This window comes from Scleropages formosus, chromosome 16 (genome assembly GCF_900964775.1).
Source record: "Scleropages formosus chromosome 16, fSclFor1.1, whole genome shotgun sequence".
Lineage (NCBI taxonomy): Eukaryota > Metazoa > Chordata > Actinopteri > Osteoglossiformes > Osteoglossidae > Scleropages > Scleropages formosus.
In genome coordinates, this window is record NC_041821.1 from 8,553,872 (window position 1) to 8,572,428 (window position 18,557).

The 18,557-nt window shown below is 40.2% G+C and overlaps 2 protein-coding genes across 8 annotated transcripts in view; one reads left to right on the forward strand and one right to left on the reverse strand.

Annotated features, from left to right (window-relative positions):
• tmem192 (transmembrane protein 192) lies at nt 1-12,845 on the reverse strand. Of its 7 annotated transcripts, none has more exons than XM_018735982.2 (7): nt 12,791-12,845; nt 10,628-10,698; nt 9,612-9,764; nt 8,354-8,615; nt 7,261-7,395; nt 2,385-2,496; nt 1-561 (listed from the first exon to the last, which is right to left on the reverse strand). In XM_018735982.2, exons 2-7 carry the CDS (start codon nt 10,655-10,657, stop codon nt 438-440), a joined length of 816 nt encoding a protein of 271 aa, XP_018591498.1. In that variant the 5' UTR covers nt 10,658-10,698; nt 12,791-12,845; the 3' UTR covers nt 1-437. The 7 variants fall into 7 exon arrangements, with proteins under 7 accessions (XP_018591498.1, XP_018591494.1, XP_018591493.1 ...); XM_018735978.2 differs by lacking the exon at nt 12,791-12,845 and adding an exon at nt 12,474-12,687 and having other exon boundaries at nt 10,628-10,676; XM_018735977.2 differs by lacking the exon at nt 12,791-12,845 and adding an exon at nt 12,474-12,687.
• The window catches only part of klhl2 (kelch-like family member 2), a 17,936-nt gene continuing 11,568 nt past the window's right edge, over nt 12,190-18,557 (forward strand). Inside the window, exons 1-4 of the mRNA XM_018735975.2 lie at nt 12,190-12,268; nt 15,520-15,645; nt 16,205-16,311; nt 16,667-16,788. Of these exons, the coding sequence (XP_018591491.1) occupies nt 12,252-12,268; nt 15,520-15,645; nt 16,205-16,311; nt 16,667-16,788 (372 nt within the window). The 5' untranslated portion in view covers nt 12,190-12,251. The remainder of the gene's footprint in view (nt 12,269-15,519; nt 15,646-16,204; nt 16,312-16,666; nt 16,789-18,557) is intronic.

Consider the following 18,557-nt stretch of genomic DNA (forward strand, 5'->3'; position numbering starts at 1 on the left):
TAGTTTCAAGCCTTTTATTTCATGTTAAGTACATGTGTGGTTATTCTAATATGCTAGTACATTTATGCGCATCATTAGCTTAAGGTCACACGGGCATTGCATGTACCCGTCTCTCTTATCTTTCAACCACACCCAGTGACTGATTCACGTTCATTTGAACAGTTTACGTATAAAAGCTTTTTCCTCCATTTAAAATGTAAACCTATATATTTGCACAAACACAGAACTATTGCACATAAATATAAACTTTATTTTGACAATTTTGTATAAGCTTAAAATGTGCACAAAATGTGTGAGAATGATGCAATAAAGTATTATGACTTGTAAAACAACAACTTGTGCAATTTTTAAAGTACAAAAGGCTCAATTTACTTGGCAAAAAAAAAAAAAAAAAAACCCAACAACATTTCCTCTCCAAGTTACAGGCCTTGAACTCCTCAGTCTCTGATTTGCTGCGATGTTAAGGACAGGATGCGCTTGCTGAGCAGAGCATTGCGTTGCTTCAAGTACTCGATCAGGTCAGCTTGCTTCTCCACAATTTCTCCCAGACTTGAGCCCTCCCTAAAAATGAAACGCATAAGGACAAATTTCATAATGAAAATGTGGCACAGATTCAGTAGACTAAGACAGTATTTGTTATTGTGATGTGGAAAAAAATATATATGACAGCAGTGCAGGCATATTTCTAGTAACCACGTGTGGATTTTTTGTTGCCTTTCATCTGTGGTGCGAATGAGTCGCAATATGGCACCTTTCACATTTTAGGCTGGAAATGTTCAGTTTGTACATGGAAAATTGAGCCACTACAAAACTGTTTACTCTCCCAATTGAGCATCTCACAGATGCTTTGTAAGTTATCCTTCCAATGGCCTCATCCTCTTTGTAGATGTTAATCGTACCATAGCAGGTCACAAAGAAGTGGTTCTGACCCCACATTCTTTAGTGCAGAAAGAAGGGTGTCTATCTGAAACCTGCAAGTGTCTCAACTGTGGAAGCGGGGGGTGTAAAGCACTGTATTCAGCACTTGAATGCAGATTTTCCACAATCTGGCACCTTCAGTTCTACTTAATGAACAATTCCATAAGTGGGCTCGGGACAGGCACTGAAAAGCTTAAGGACAAAAAGGCAACTATGCCTCAAAAAAAAAAAAAAAAAAAAAAAAAAAAGAGGAAGGAAAAATAAATATTGGTTTCCACAGTCTATTAAGTACAAAATACATGGGTGTTACAGAGCAGAGGGTTAAAAAAAAAAAAAAAAAATGCCGCAGATTTCTAGGTGCAACAGTAGTCATTGGTGACAGAGACGTCACAGTCCAGAGCATTCTCAGATAACAGGGCAAAGCACTCCCATCACAGGAATGTAGGAAGAGCCAATTCAACCACTCAAGTCTTTCAGAAAGCGTCTCCCATCGTTTATTTTGCCGACATTAGCAATGTGAATGAATGGATAAAATCCTTTTTACAGCATGCAAGCCTTAGGCTTTCTTCCACCAAGTAGCCTAAGGCTACCTCTACCCTCTGCTTACCTCGGCTTGTGCGTGGTTCACCTTAACTCACTGCGCCTGGGCTGCATTTCACACTAAAGGGTGAATTTCACCAAGGGCTGAAACACTAAACCCAGCTGACAGTAGAAGCTCCTGGTTTACAATTACAACTGATTAGTGAAGCATAAAAAGGTCTAATGGAATCATTCATCTTAAATTGAAGCAAATTACACCAATGATGTGTAGTCTGGAAAAAAAAATTCTAAAATACAGAAATTAAATGCAAACATAAATCAAATTTTCAAGTTTGGCTTACTCATCCTTATTGAAGTAGTAGTAACCGTTCAAATAAAGTTGACAATTGCCTAGGTTTACAACAATTTCTCCACGTTATTTCTCTATCTACCCATTCATCATCAATAACCCATTGCCTAATGCAGGGTGAAGGCCCCCAGAACCTAACCTAGAAGCAGATTTTAACACAGGGCACATCCTGAACAGGATTCGGAGTCATTTGTCATTTGCACAGTTATACTGGGCATTGAAATGATCACATTTATTCACTTAGCAGATGCTTTTCTCCAAAGCGACTTACAATGGATACTATATAGTGTTACTAGACCACACAACTTATTCACCAACGTGACTTACACTGCTAATACACTACTTCCAATGGGTCACTCATCACTGATTGTGATGAGGCGCATATACATGTGAACAGACATGAACAAATCTCATATTTAGACAAGGATGTGCCGATAAGTAAGGTAGCACAAATATCAAGTATTTAAAAGGGCAGGTACAAATAAATACAGCGAATGGTTTCCTGACACCACTCAGTAGTGGCGATTCACTCCTTAAACCACAATAGAGAACGATGGGTAACAAAGTTTCACAGTACCTGAATCCCGTTTCTGTGCCAGCGAAGTGTCCATGGCTCGAGTATGCATGTGACTGTTCCTCCTGGCTTATGTCTGGATTCAGCTTATTCTTGTTGAAGCTCATGACTTTCACTGATGGAAACAATTGGATGGGACATGACAGAACATCACAGACATGGTCAGTTGACTGCTTAAGCAGAATACAGGAGAGGAAAGCACAAAATGAAACAACCACAAGCTGTACTTCATTAAGCTTCAAATGTGGACAGATAAAATGCTGAAACCTCTTTTATGGTTTTAACCTAACTATTTACGCAGCTGCTTCCACTCAACAGCACAGGTCCTACTTTTGAAATGACCATTGAAGATGCAAAAGATAATGAAAGGTGTAGGACAGGGTCCAAGGTAGGTGCTGCAGGTGAAAGAATGGAGATTTGGGAGAGTGACCTTTGACACTCCCTGGGCAGCCTGCAACACCAGGCTGACCTCCTTCGGACCACCTGTCCTGGCGCTGTGTTGTTTGCACAGCAGATTGGGGGGGGGGAGTTACAGGTATCTGATTCTGGATTGCTCTTATCAAACAGTGGGCTATAAAATCATCAGCAGACCACCTCTAGATCTGCTCCTCCCTTCCGTCCTCCTTAAAATAGTGGCCACCACTTCCCAGAAGGCCTTGCAGCAGCTAACAAGCACACACTGCCTTAGGAGTGACTGCCCTCTGAGCTTCACCACAATTACTCAACGCAGACAGTAGGAAGTCAAGTCACATTCGTCCAATTTCAGTCCTAATACCTCATCACGGCTTCAATGTGACTTTACTGTAATACACAGAGCCGCTGGTGTTTTATGCTGACAGCTGAAGGATGTGCTGGCTTTCAGTCACTGTGCTTGATGTACGCACGAGGTCACACAGATATGCGACAAGACTACATCTGCATGACTTCTATGTGTTTGTATGACTGCAAACAGCAGCGACATCAGCCAGACAGAAGGTCCAAGTGGACTGAAGCACTTGGACAAACTTCTTACGTTAGGAAAGACCACACAAGGGTGCCTTGAGCTGGCATGTGGAAATTCAACACTTTCTCTGCTATCTAATGTTTTGTGTAGAGAAAATGGTTAAGACTCATAGAAAACAGGAAATATCTGTGGAATTTACAAGCCACCAGCCTGGCCATTTAAAGGCTGCATTACAAACTTCTTTGATGTGGCATTACGAAGCTGAGCCGTAATAAAGGAGGCATCAGAGTGATGAATGGCCTGTTGGACCTCGGCTGGCCTGGATTAGGCTTGGCAACCACCCTAATCAATAATTACGAGGCACATGAGGACACAGAGGAGCTGTGATATCCTGCACTTAGAGCTTCTACTTTTAACACTGTTAATGCCTTCACACTTGGCCTCATTCACAACACAGTAACAAAAATCAAGAGCATCCCCCCATCTATGTTAAATTCTCACAATAAAACCAAGGTCTTATACTTGTACGTTATAGCATTACAGTTGTATTTAATTGATACATAAGATAAGGAGCCAAAACTAGTAAAACCACCTAAATTTTTTAATTAACTGAAAAGTATAAGAAACTAGAGAATGATGATTCTAGAAACATATGCACGTGATTAAGAAGATCAAACTGTCTCGTATGTTTAGACAAACTTAAAACTTAGCTCAGAAACATCACTTTCACTGAATGCTGCACCCCAAATTCTCATACCTGAAGGTATAAAATATCATGTTTTTAAATAAATTGGCATAGTCTTTACTCAACACAAAAGTAAACTGTAAGAAGATAAAACAATTATATAAATAAAGAAACAAATTTCACAGCTATTCTCCATTTAGTTCGTTATTTAGACAGCAGCGTTTGCACTGCACAAGGCACATAGCTATCAAAGGGCCACACCAGCAGCAGCCCTGTGCCTAATGAAAAAAAATCCTTCTTAAAAATGAATGTCCAGTGCCAGCACAATGGAAGTGTTTCTACAGCTAACACTACCTTTAAACAACATGTAAAAGGCCATTTCTGAAGAACACCGTGCATAAAGGTTATAAAGATACAAAACGCTCAAGGGAACAACTCAGTTTGATACAGATGTGACATTTCTCATGCATTTGTGAAAAAGTCCTGCGGTTCCTTTGGTCAATGAACACACACACACACACACACACACACACACACACACACACACACACACACAGCTAAATACCCAGGACAAAGGGCAGAGAGCCTTTGCAGTCACACAACGAATACACACACACACAGCTTGATTCTTAAATCCATGTAAGGTCACATGCTGAGTCTGTGTGTGTATATAAATTTTTATTAATTTGTATTTAGCTGACACCTTTGTCTAAAACAACTTGGATACATTACTTACCATCATTAACACAGCAGAGCAATACAACACACTCATTCACACATATACATATTCTGGGCAAGTGTCACCTGAAACAAAACACTGTGGGGGAAAGCTGAATTTGAACCCAAAACAAGATGTGTAAGGCACCTGTGCTGCTGCAGCAGCAAAATGAATATCCAGGGTTACCACAGAAGCATAAAATAAAATGTTTACTGTACTATTGGGTGCTCTCGATCATGATGTACAAAAGTTCAGCAAACTGAGTGAACTCACACACAGATCATTTGCAGCTGCACTCATGAACATCAGCCATTTGAAGTGCCTGGACTTTTGAACAGACAGCAGCGGACCGCTCTACTGCACACATCTGCCTCCCCAGCGGACCTTCCCACAAGGTTCTGGCAATGGTGCCTATCAGGACCTTGCCAGGAGAAAGTGGTAGCTTCTGCCATGGAATCCACTCCAAACAATCACTCAGCTGAGTGCAAATATCGTGGGCTGGAGACCCTCCAATAAACTCTGAGGAATTCCTGTGGCCGAGGGTTTATGTGTTTGCGTATCGGTGTCAGCACTGCCAACCCGTCTCTCGGTCCATCAAAAGCGGAAGTGTTGCGCTCTGAGATAGAGACAGCCATTCTAATGTCAATCTCATTCCGCTTATATCTAAAGCACAACTGAACAAATATTTGAAGGAGGAGAGAAAAGAAAAAAAAAAAAAAAAAAAAGTTTCCTTAACCATCTTCAGTGCCCTAAGGGAACTCAGCACATCAGTTTGGGCTGAGTATCTGCTCATAACGTGAACATAGTTTCTAAAGTCCTGGAAAGGACACTGGAGGAAACTCAATTCCACCAATCAATTCAGACTTTCCTCCATAGAAACTGCAGAGTGGTCTTGGAATTAAAATTTGCCTTCTGCTCTTGACTTCTTGGGCTCGGAACAAACAGCAAAAGCATTTCATTTCAATTTTAACTCTTTGAAGACCCCCTCCGCAAAAGCAGTGAACTACTTTGATGCGAGAAATCTAAATGATGCCCCATACAATAGTATGTATTCATGTTAAAATGAAGAGAAAAGATGCAAAACAACAGTTCTCCATCTTTTCACATTAAATGTACCTTCAAAAGGACTTCAAAGGGCAGGACGCCCCCAGCCCAACACAAGCCTTCCTCCAGGAAAATTGAGAAGAAAGGGGCATTAGTGGTTAAAGGCTTTATATTTCACCCTTTTAAAGGTTTGCCAGTTGCAACAAAAGAATTTGGAAGGCAACTGATACCTTACAGTAGACAGGTCTCCACAGGGTCAGGCACCCTTGTCCCCAGCTCTGTGTCCCCATCTTGCCTTACACAAACCGGGGGAAATGTCTGAAACAGGGCTTCGCAACACAAGAACCAGCGATTTCTTTTGAGGCTCCCAGCAGAAGTAACCTGTTTTTCAGCTATTTATGAATGCATCCTACCATTTACACTTATCCGTTTTAAAACGCAAAAACTGCACTTCATTTTTTGTAGCACATTTAGATAAATGTGACGCATAGCTCTTTACAGTGATACTTTAAAAAAAAAAAAAACCTGAGGCAGTGAAGGAAAATTATGAAAATTATTCTCTGATCCCTCACTGGAAATCTCAAAAACAAATCAAAGCATTTAGACCTTCATATGTAAAGCAGTTACATCAGCTCAACAAAATTTTAAAACGTTCATTTAAATTGTACATATTAAAATGATACATTCAATTGCATAAATTCTAACCAATAGTCATTCAACTGGCTATAAGAAACAGGGAATTAAAACTTGTGCAAAAATGTCTAATAAACTCAGCTCTCCACCCAGTAATAAAACAGTAAGCTTTGAGGACAACAGTGAAGCTTTTCCGGGTGGAGTGTTTCCACCGTTTGCCTTTGGCAACAGATACAACACAATCTGATTAAAACAAGGGCCCAACACCTCTGCTCACCAGCTCTCACTACCACCCTTAACTATAGCAAGATATGTCATTTTAAACACACACACACACACACACACACACACACACAATTACTATACTCCAACACTAGTTACACAATTGTTCAACAAAATCCAAATTACATAAAATATTCACACAGACAAAGCAAGAGATACAAGACCTATGTGAAAGTGCCATTTACAGTTAATTGTTGTTTACTTGCTTCTTCTGTTCTTTTGTTTCAGTACAAGACTGTGACCCAAGTAACACATAATATCACAGATGACAAAAAACCCCAAGTATCTGGAGATGAGAATAATATTTTAAGGTTTTTTGTTCCTGACTCCTGCTTGTTTTATAACTGAATAATCATGAAATTATATGGAAGCACATCAAAAACAGTGGTGAAAGATCCACCCCTACCCTCCAACCCCCTTCAGTTCCCTCTTGAGGAGCTGCAGAGAAGCCTTTAGCGCTGAGCAGAGCTCAATGAGCCACTCGATTGTCATACGTCATTTGTTATGTGCTGGCCATTGTGATGCGGGGTGGGGGACGGGAGCACCCCCTGGCTTGCAGCCACACCTTTCGTACCTGTGTAGACCAGGAGGAAGAGGATTGAGATCAGGAGCTCGAGCACCAGGACACCCAGGAGGAGGTACACATAGAGGGGTTCTGCCGTCGGAAAAGACATCTTAGTGGACAGGATGAGCAGCACGGCAGCACTGCCTAGCAAAGGGTAGTAACAGAACAGTTACTGCACCATCACGTAGCCATAAATCACATGTACAGGAAGATAATTGGACTACAAGATGTTTTTCCCCCCAGACTGCAAAAATACACTTCCTTTACTGCTCTCTGAAATGACATTAAACAGAAACACTGCAATTTCAATATATGCTAAGTAACCATTTTATGAGAACTCAAAATGTAATTTTAACAATGCAGATAAATAAGCAATTTTAAAAATTACAAACAATGTTTCACAAGGATTTTATTCTGGGTTTAATTTGAATAGGCTGAAGGATACTAAACCAGAATCTGTAAAGAGGCTGCCCCCATGTGGTATCTGCTTTAAATTACAGCACATAAAAATATTTCTCAAAGGTGAAGATCTCTGGTGTTGACAGTGACTTTTTAGGGAATTTAATATACTTAAACATGGAAAAAGCAAAAATGGTGGAAAACAGGATGTAAACGAACTCGAGAGTAGCCAAGAAAGATGATAGAGTGCAAGAAGACAGAGTTGGTTCGAGGTTCTCATAATGCATTGTGTCCCACAGTCTATCACAAAGTGCCGCAATTTTTGAATGCAGTCAGTTTACCATGCCGGTTCAAATGTTGCAGGCACAGATCAGATATATGAAAACGAGGTCTGATTAACAATAAGTTGTTTTAACACTTGGACCAGATGTGAAAACGATGAATACTGAGAGGCTGAATAATGGTGGATGAGTTTACTTAAAAATCAAAAAAGTCTGATTCAAAAATGAAGACTACACCTTGAAGCATAACTTACTCCGTAAACACACAAGAAGGAGACTATTTTATATAAAGGTGAAAAAGCCCAACCTTTATTTTCTCAATCAAAAGACCTGAGTAATGATAAAGTAGGAACTGAACAGTTACCTAACCTTTAGGGTCACTAATATGAGAAATTTCTTTCAATTAGACAGCTCTAGCTCACCGACTGAGTGGATGAGCAAGGGCAAGCGTTTCAGGTTCCTTGTAGTCCTGTAAAACTGCAGATACCCTCGGCTTCGTGCACTGCTGTGGTGGTACTGGACAAACCTCTCAAAAGCAACAAACAGGAGCCACAGGATGACCTTGGCAAAGACAATCACACTCCCGCTTTCAAAGTCATGCAGGTAATTATGGCACTGGCCATCTTTATCTTCTAGGATGGAACAATATACAGCAAGGGCAACTGAGAGACAGACGAAGGTAACCTGGAAGACACAAAAAAAAGGGAAAAAACCACTAAACTTTACAGAAACGGTCAACTATATACTGTAATACGGCTTTGTGGTAAGACTAAGAACGCTGCCATTTAATGTTTGATACAATTACACTGATTCATTTAGCAGATGCTTTTCTCAAAAAAAAAAAATCTCAGAGAAAATTACAATGAATGTACTGCTTCAAAATTATTTACCCTACTATCATTAACAATATCTATTACACTTGTGTAATACACTGACACTTTTCTCTGAAGCAAAAAACGACAGGTTTATACAGTAAACTACTATCAAACAAAATCCGCTGCAGCCGCAAAGCTACCAGCATCGTTGACGACCCCTTTCTCACGGGACTCTTCACCCTTTTGCCATCTGGCAGAAGGTACAGGCGCATCCGTTACACCGCCAGCAGACTCCACAACAGTTTCTCCCCTGAAGCAGTCAGATTACAGAACACCCTGCTGCTTCCCAATGCTCACCTGGCACAGTCAAACAGCTAACCCAGCATGACTCCATAAACTATAAACTGCCTACAGTTCACAGCCCATGTCAGCATCCACATCCTGTGTATTTTATTTACTGTCTTGTATTCCTGTTCTGCATTGCACCATGGTCTCCGGAGAAACGACATTTCATTCCACTGTACAAATTACAAGTTTACAAGTTCTGTATACAAGCTAAACAGAGGAATGACAATAAAAACAACTTGAATTAATTACCAATTTACACAGGTGGGAAATTTTTACTTACAGAAGGGTTCTACAGTGGGAGGTGGGATTTGAACATGGATGCTTCTGATTGAAAGGCAATGGCTACAACCACTACTCGACCCCTCTTTGTAGTTACTACTTTGCATATTTACTGCAATAAATCTTTGACTACAGATTAATGTGGTGGTAACTGGAGGAAAAAAAAAAAAAAAAAATCCTTCTGTGGTTTTGCAACCCCTCATACAAAAGTAAAACAATGGCAGTACGATTATCTTACATGGATGAACAAAAGGAGAATTGCCACCCAGGCTGTAGGTATGTTCTTAAATTCTTTTTTAATTGTAGAGTGAAGGGCATCAGTTGAAATAAGTGGACCATCAAACAAAGGGTCATCTTCCATACTTTGAGTGATTTCTGTTGAGGAATTATTCTGCAAAAGTATATAAAGAATATAGGTTAATTAAAACAATTAATCTGCCCCGGAAAGAAGAAAATCATTTTTTAGAATACATGCATGTTAAGTGCTCCTAATTTAAAAACTCACATTTCATGCAGGCTATTGTTAATATATCCCATCTATTCAACAGCTTTTTTTAAATGCCTGAATAACTCAGCGTAAAACAAATAGGATGGGAAGAAGAGATTAAAAATTAAAATGATTATGCAAACAGTAATACAGTGGTCTGTGTAAATCAAACAGTGCCTATGGACTGTGCTCTGATCATACTAGATTTACTACATAAAATTATTTAATGAATTGGTACATATCAAGAGGTTCCCATTTTGTTCTAGAAGTAGATCTGTTCAGGTGCTTGGCTAAAATTTACAATGATTTGCATGCAATGAGATCTGGTGTTTCCCACCAGGGCTGAAAGAAGAGTGTCCAGATCCAGCTCTAGCTGGTGTAACTAACCACACGCGTTATTCTTTCAATTTCTCTCAAAATAAAGAAAGAATTTCCTTCCTCAAGTTCACACACACTTAAAATATCACTGAAACTATGCACTAGGAACTCAAGGTTTCATGAAAAGCAAATTTGGCTAAGCATCGTCGAACAGCGGGTCAAGTTTTCAGGGTTATTATAATAATCAATTTATACATATAACATGTATAAATTGAACTATATATGCATTGTGGTTTTGGACACTATAGCATGCGAACGTTTCAGAGCGTTTTCCTGTTACAAGCATGATAACAGACATCACATGCAAGTCAGCTGTCAGCTGACCAGTGCAGTGTGACAATGACTCAAAATGCTTTACTTCTTTTATATTAATAGTCATGTTTACGTACTGTATGTGGAAATCGTCCCCGCTGTTCCATTCTTCGGATTATATGAGAGCTGTCCAAATTAAGGAAACAAACTACATTGGGAAAAAGTGGGTGTTACAACAGAACACAAATGCTCATCTTCAACATTTCTAAACGAAGCGCCACCAAAGAGGATGAAATGTTGCACTTCCGGGTTCTAGCACCTGGGTCACTGGGGGGGGTGGGTGGGAAGTAACACTTCCGGGTTTTAGCAAATGCGCCACAAAAAGACGAGAGCCGTTAGGTAGCAGAGCTCGCTTCAGCAAAGATTACGAAATGTTACACTTTTCCAGTTGCCGTGCCCGTGTCAAATAAAATAATGAGAAATTACACTTCGGGATTCACGCGTCCAGGTTACCAAGGCAATTAAGCTGTTGCACTTCCGGCTTCCTTTCCAATTGGTCCGAGCTGCTTATATTGTAACACGAGGTTCCGATTGTAGCAACGCCCACGTCACTGTTTTAGTAAAAATCCCTAAACACCTTCAAAATAGCTAGTGGATTGGCTTTTCGTACAACGGATTAACATGTTTATTTCAAAGTCCACACAAAGCGTCTTGATATTTAGTAATCTGAGACATTCGAACAATGAACTTTACAATAAATAAATTAAATTCATGTTTTGGTTTAGTTCATTTCAGGATATTATTTAGTTGTATCTGGGCGTAGTGTGACAGCTGGACACACTACATCATATTTGAAGCAATAAATCAAAATAATATTACTGTTCTTTGTTGCTGTTATTAAAATCGCCACCTGATTTGGATTAGGTGACACATGACATAGGTGTCAGATTATGCCATGTTGGAGATTTTGAAACCACTTCATTATCCTAGAAGTAGAAGTGGGTTCGTCAATAACAAGGGATACCGAAGAGCTTTAGGATAAGAAAACAGTGGTTTGGTTGAATACCCCAAGTTATGTGCATACTGATAATTTGCATCTAATGAACACAAATGTTCTATTTTTTGGGTGTCAGCGGTGGAAGCGAATCAGTCTTCCACAAGCAGAGGGAGCTACCCTTTTCTCGCAGCCTGTCCGTCCTGCTCGCAGGGAGTCTCAAAGGGTGTCTCTTCGCTCACATCCCTCTCTGGTGGATAAATAATAACAGGTAGCTATATGCTGTCCAGTCCATCCACGTCCGCACCTGGAACATGGAAGCTGGACGTGCATTAATCACCAGGTGATTTAAAATTTAAATAAATAAATAATAATAAAAAAAGGCTGCAGCGACACCCGGAGCACAAAATATAGAAAGGAGGACTCCGCTGAGAACACCCTTTGCTTTAGTACACTAAGAACTGACAACCCACCGACAGCTTCGTCAACACCGGCTCCGTCCTGGACACCATTACGGACCGCTGAAGCGCCGCTTCGCTCGCGATGCTTCCATGGGCACGCGGACTGGGGCGCGCGTCGACTTGTGCGGACACGGAGCCGCTCGCGAGACGGAAACGCGAGCAGCAGCAGCAGCAGCAGCCGCCGCAACAGTAGAAGCGACCGTAGTGGTCGTCGTCGTCGCCGCTGCAGCCGCCTCGCGCTCTGACATGGAACGGTGCGAGAAGCCTCGGCGCGCGCTCTCAACGTTCTAAAGGACACGCGACGCGATGGAGATGCATCCCATGTAAGAAACCGAGCGCGCGGCGGCGGCCCGGGCGGGCTCCCCGCTCTCGTTTTATTATATTATTTCTGAAGTAGTTAGTAGCCAGGTTCGAGGGGCCTCAGTAGGCGCCGGCTTTCTTTTAGCGACGAGTCTTAAAAACATTAGGACAAAATCCCACAAAGGTTTTAAAAGGCTTCTCGTAGATAAATAACTTACGGTAACCTACCTGGAAACATACATAGCGTCTCGTCACGTGTCTGCTACACACGCACGCCAAGAAAATTTCTTGTATTTCGAGGAATCAACCGACGCTAGTAGTTTGCTAGCCATAATATGTAATTAATTATCAGATATCAGCCAACTGTGATATTTGCTCAGTCTCTTTTCCTGGCGAGTTTGAAGTTCTCGTCCCGATTTGACCTGGCAGAAGTGCACGTGTGTGTCTCACTCGCGCTGCTCTGTGTGTTTAGCCACATACACAGTGTGTGTGTGTGTGTGTGTGTGTGTGTGTGTGAGAGAGAGAGAGAACCCGTGCGTGCTCACGTTCTTCCAGGGGTTGTGTGTGTCTGTAGTCCTCACACGTCTGCTCTCCGTTGCGTTTCACAACCCCTGGCGTCTGTCTGTGGAGGAACCGAAGCGACTGCTGGCAAAATAGCAGCAATAACAGGCACTTAAAGTAATCACAAAGGCCCTTTTTTAGAGCCAGGTGTCTTATTGGCACAACAGGTGCCGTAGTGGCTGCAGCTTCTGCCTTTGGACTCGGAGGTTGCAGGTTCGATTCCCATAACTCTGAATTGCTGCAGTAAAAATGACCTGGCTATAGCAATGGGTAAGTTATTGTAGGTACCTTACACTCCCTGGCAATTGTGTTGGAGAAAATCGTAAGGTAGATTAATATCTGTAGTATAATGGTGATGTTTCATGCTGTAAAGCTTCTGTAATGTTAATGAATGATGATGGGAGCAGAACTCCTGAGAAAGGGGTTCTCTGTTGGGCAGCTGGTAGCATAGTGGTTAGAGCTACTGCCTTTGGATCCAAAGGTTGCAGGTTCGATCTCTAGCTGTAGTACCCTTGAGCAAGGTACTTAACTTAAAATTGCTCTAGTAAAATTAATCAGGTGGGTAAATAATTGTCCTTAATATTCTAAGTTGCTTTGGAGAAAAGCATCAGCTAAATGAAATGTTAAAAATAGATGTGGGATTTCCTTTGCTGTGGTCAGCTGTGCATGGACTTGGTCTGATGCCTGAACTTATTGTTTTTGTTGTTGTTATTGTCAAAGGTGGCTGACAGTGTTGGGTAGTAAACTTCATAATGGTTTACCATTTGTACAGCAAGGTGTTTGTACTGTGTCTGTTTATGGTAATTACCACAATGAAGGATACTATATTGGGAGTGGGATTCAAACCAACAACCTTCAATTCAGTTCAACTGAATTTATTTTTATAGAGCGCTCTTCTCACACAGTGACACAGAGTGCTGATCAAAGAATTAAAGGGATAATATAAATAAAAGTTTGGCTGTACATTAAAACACTTCAATAACTATGTATTTATTAAAGCTGTATGTTAGCCAACTGGCCACTGAGGGGGGGAAAAAAGTGAAAAATTCCAAACCAAAAAGTAATGCAGAAAAAAACCTCTTGGGGTCCAAGTGCCAGTGGCTGTCTATCTCCTGGGCATTCTACATTAATAACAAAAAAAGTTAACTTGCAGCTATTTATAACATCATCGCTGTCACCTTCAGGCTGTAAGGTGACAGCCCTAAACACTTCATGATTTACAGATGCAGAACTGTACTGATAGTTGACTTCCTTCAGCTAGATACAATGGTTGCACATGTTGACGCTGAGATGTCGTCTTCCAAGAGCACCTTCACAACCTTGTCGTGACTGCCACTTGAGCGGAACTAAAATGGGGTACATAGTCATAATTTTTACACATTTAGCACCAGACTGGTTTGTGGCTCACTACATTAAATTGGTGTCTCTCAAAAACAACTTGTTGAAGGTCTTTAGTCAGACTATTTATTCTGTTCTGCCTCGAGCACACCTCATTGATCTAATGCGGGACCTCATGATTATTTAATTGAGACTTCACGTGGAAGTGTTTGTGGTCGAGCGGAACAGATATATGGAATGGCTAGGTGCCTCAGTGGAGATTTTGGGGGACATGGTAATATTACACCACTGTTGAATGGAGAAAGCATTTTTATTAACCTTTATTTACCTGGCATGCTTGTCCAATACATCAGACAATGCTATATGATCTCATTTACACACTGCTACTGCTGGATATTCTTAATGTATTAATTTAGGGCACATCCAGTAGTCCCTCTTTTAAAGGATAGTACAGCAGGAGTGGGGATTTAAACCCTAACTAATGCAACACCTACTGCGCTATAGGTTCTACTTTCTCTGAGAGACCTGCACTTTTTGAAGAGAGCTATAATAGTTCTGCAGCATTTATTTAACTCATTAGAAAGTAAAAAAAAAAAAAAAGTCTGAAATCCTTTTAATGGGATTAATTATTGCTTTTGTTACTGTCATTGTTGCGCTTGGGGACACACTTCCCTGCACCAGCCACGCGTTTCTTTATGAATAAACACTGTTAATCCTCCAATTTTCCATGCATGGCTGAGCTCCCAGATTAGACCCTCTGCTGTTGGTCCTCGTCGCTGGATTAATTGTGGGTTTTCATTGGACTTTCAGATTTTGTTTGGCCCATCTAATTAAACATCTGCATAGTGATACATTTCCAATCCATATAGCTGGGTATCTCAGAATACTTTTCAATAAGGTATTGCAAATTAGCCCAACACATGCATGTGTATATTAACATTTCTAAGCAGGTGCAAACATATTGTGTACTAGGGTAAATTTAAATCTGTGTTCTCTTGAAAATAAATTATTGTAGGTACACATTTCATGAATGACAAATTTCTTTGCATGTCGGAATGCTAAAATTTTGTAATATTTTAAAATAAATATGTTGTGCATTTGTGGGAGAGAAGTGCTTGTTTTTCTCTTCTGTGTGAAGAATTGATCCAAACCAGGTGATGAACTTTGACACCCCAGATACCAGAGCAACTGTAGTTCTTTGCTCCTGAGATGTCAGTTTTAACCATTTTTGTTATCAGTTCTTCGGACACTATTTTCAGTAATTTAGTGTTTTGAAGCAGTGGGCGGCCAGGGGGTCAAATTTTATAATACTTCTATAAATAAATCATATTTTGCTGAATGTCCTTGAATTTTGGAATGTCTCTCCTCATTACAGATGCACCAAACTCTGCCAGCATAAACCTCATGACTTAAAGGATGATATATCTGAAAAACAGTGTCCTGTCACTATCAATCCACGTCACATGAAGAAGGCTTTCAAAGTGATGAATGAATTGCGCAGGTAAGTCATGATCTTCCTGCTTTTTGCATTTTATTACCATCAGATCCCTGATGCTTTCAAACAGCTCGTCTGTATTGTAGATGTTTGCAAAGTCTCACGAAAGAGACCCTTTGGAATGTCTGTATCTCAACAGTATCGGTCTCTTACTGTGGGATGCAATTTCTGCAGTTTCACTTTAGTAATGTCTGAAAGGGTTAGTTTTGTTGCATAAAGTTGCACTAACTTGTGAACATCCAGTTTTTTTGCCATTCTGTAGAATGGGTTAAGTCCTCCCCCCCTTAGCACATGCATGTGATGTGATGGAATGTGAAAGAACACGCATATGAACAGTGTGATGCTATTGTGACCCTGTTCAGTTTTTAATCAAAAAACGATGGCATAAATAATGGCATAACATAATTAATAGCCTCTTGCTTTAATGTACTTAATATCTATGTTGGTAACCATAGCTTGCAGTTACTAAAGGAGCTGTTAGTGATGGCTTGAAGACATTGAAGTGTATTGATCCTCCTCCCTTACTGGTGTGTCCTGGGTACTGATGTTGCCTTCCTTCACACAGCCAGAACCTCCTGTGTGATGTAACGATAGTAGCTGAGGATGTGGAGATAGCTGCTCACAGGGTGGTCCTGGCAGCAGGAAGCCCATATTTCCATGCAATGTTTACAGGTGTGCCCTTTGTTTGCATTCTTTTTGTAACAAATACTGTTTGTTTTTGCTTAAAGCTCTGCTTTGTTAACAATGCTTTTATATTACATATTTAAATTCACTAGCTTGATTTCCAAAGTTGCTAGAAAAGTGTTATAGTTTCAACTTTCAGTACCTGGATAAAGGTTGTGATCATTGTCATTTACTGCACTTGCATGTGGTGACCGAGTCATATTTTTAGCTATAGAGCTATATTATATTTCTGGAGGATCATTCCTGATTATTCTGCAAAAACAAATCAATATGTATAGATGGTTTGAAATTGAGAAACAGTGCAAGGCATCATGGGTACTGCTGCATGCTGTTGTACACTCAGGAGAGATGAGCGAGAGCAGGGCCAAGCGGGTCAGGATAAAGGAGATGGATGGCTGGACCCTGGGAACACTCATCGACTACGTATACACTGCCGAGATCCAGGTCACCGAGGAGAACGTACAGGTGGGTTTGACACAGACACACAGAAGAAGACGGTCTCATGTAATGAATCAGTTCATTCATTTTACAGTATTTACAATGCTAGTGTTTTGCATAGCTTGTTGGTGTTTTTAGATGAACACGTGTCAACAGAAGAATATAACACATCTCTCACTTATGTACCACATGTTTTTCAGCACTGTTTCATTTTTGCACAAATTGCACTAACACAAATTAATTTCTCTGGTTTTCAGCATGAGCAAATATGTTATCAGTTTTCATTAGTATTTATTGATTTTTTTTTTTTTTTTTTTTTTTTGTCGTCCAGGGCAACTTGGACTGTTAGATTTGTATATTAAGGTATTTACCACATTTTATTCACTGTATTGCTTCAGGGTACAGCTGGAGCAGGAATTTGAACTGTGAAGTTTGTAGAAATGTTATTATTTGAACTTACTGCAGTAAGTATCACGTGCAGGTTTCCACTGCTGCGGATGTGCTGTTGTGAGTTATGTAGGGACTCGTTTTTACTTCACATACTCGTTTTTACACCTCATTGACGTTGTTGTTCCACGAAGCTCTTCTGTAACTCTGGACTCCTGCTGACTCCTTGTTTTGTACAGATAATTACAAAGCGATAAACCAGTAAAAAAAACTAAAGAATTCACCATTTATACACTGTAGGATGATTAGCTAACAGGTCTGTCATTTTATTCCTATTGTGAATATCAATTTTTCTCAGACTAAAATAAAGCTATAATGGGACATCCAGTATTGTAGTGATTGGAACTGCTGCCTTTGGACTCAAATGACCCAGGTTTGAATCACACTTTCAGATGTGGGGCCCTAGCAAGGTAACTTGCTCTGAATTGCTACAGTAAAAATTACCCAGCTGAATAAATGACTTATTAATTGTAAGTGGCTTTAGAGAACAGCTTTAGGTAAATCAATAGATGCAAGGGTAAAGAATCAGATTAAGGACAGGTTACATAAACTGCAGGAAAATCTACTTTTGTGTGTGTAAAAAGCTTTAAACAATTCAGCAATCTTTTTTTTTTTTTTAAAGGCAGCAGTTGGTCTAGTGGTTAGAGCCATTGCCTTCTGTCTGAAGGTTCACAGTTAGAATCCTCAGTCCTGCTGTTAAACCACTACTCAAGGTACTTAACCCTGAATAATACAATAAAATGCCAACTGTGTAAATGGATACATCGTTGTGAATTTGATTGTCTAACATTATAACTTGTATTAAAGAAAGGCTGTGCATTAGTAAATTAAATAAGACAAGACATTTTGCTCACACTTTCAAAATCTTGAATATAAATGCTATAACCCTCTCCACAAGGCAATCTGCTCTGTTTCATGCATTTGTTGGGCATATGGTATACATTTGACCACATCGCAGTGGGTGGAAAGTAAAGGGTAACTGTTTGAGTTGTCCTCTGCATGTTTGTAATTGATGAAGCACAGGCAAGTATGCCGTCATTTAAAATATAATTAACGTTAGTCATTAATCTTCCTTCTGTGGGTTTCTCAGAAACACACATTTGGAACACAGAGCACATCTTGTGTTAGAGAAGGATTTCTCTATTTTGTGGCAACTTGTTATTGCTTATTTTGGTTTGTGCTTTGAAGTACTTCACTTTATTGTTGTAAATCTTTAGCTGACACCTTTGTTCAACACAGTTTACAATGTTGTTTGACTTGGTAATTTCTTACCGTTTCTCTCTCAGACACACACAGACACACACGGACACACACTGTCTGAACCGCTTGTTCCATATGGGGTCACGGGG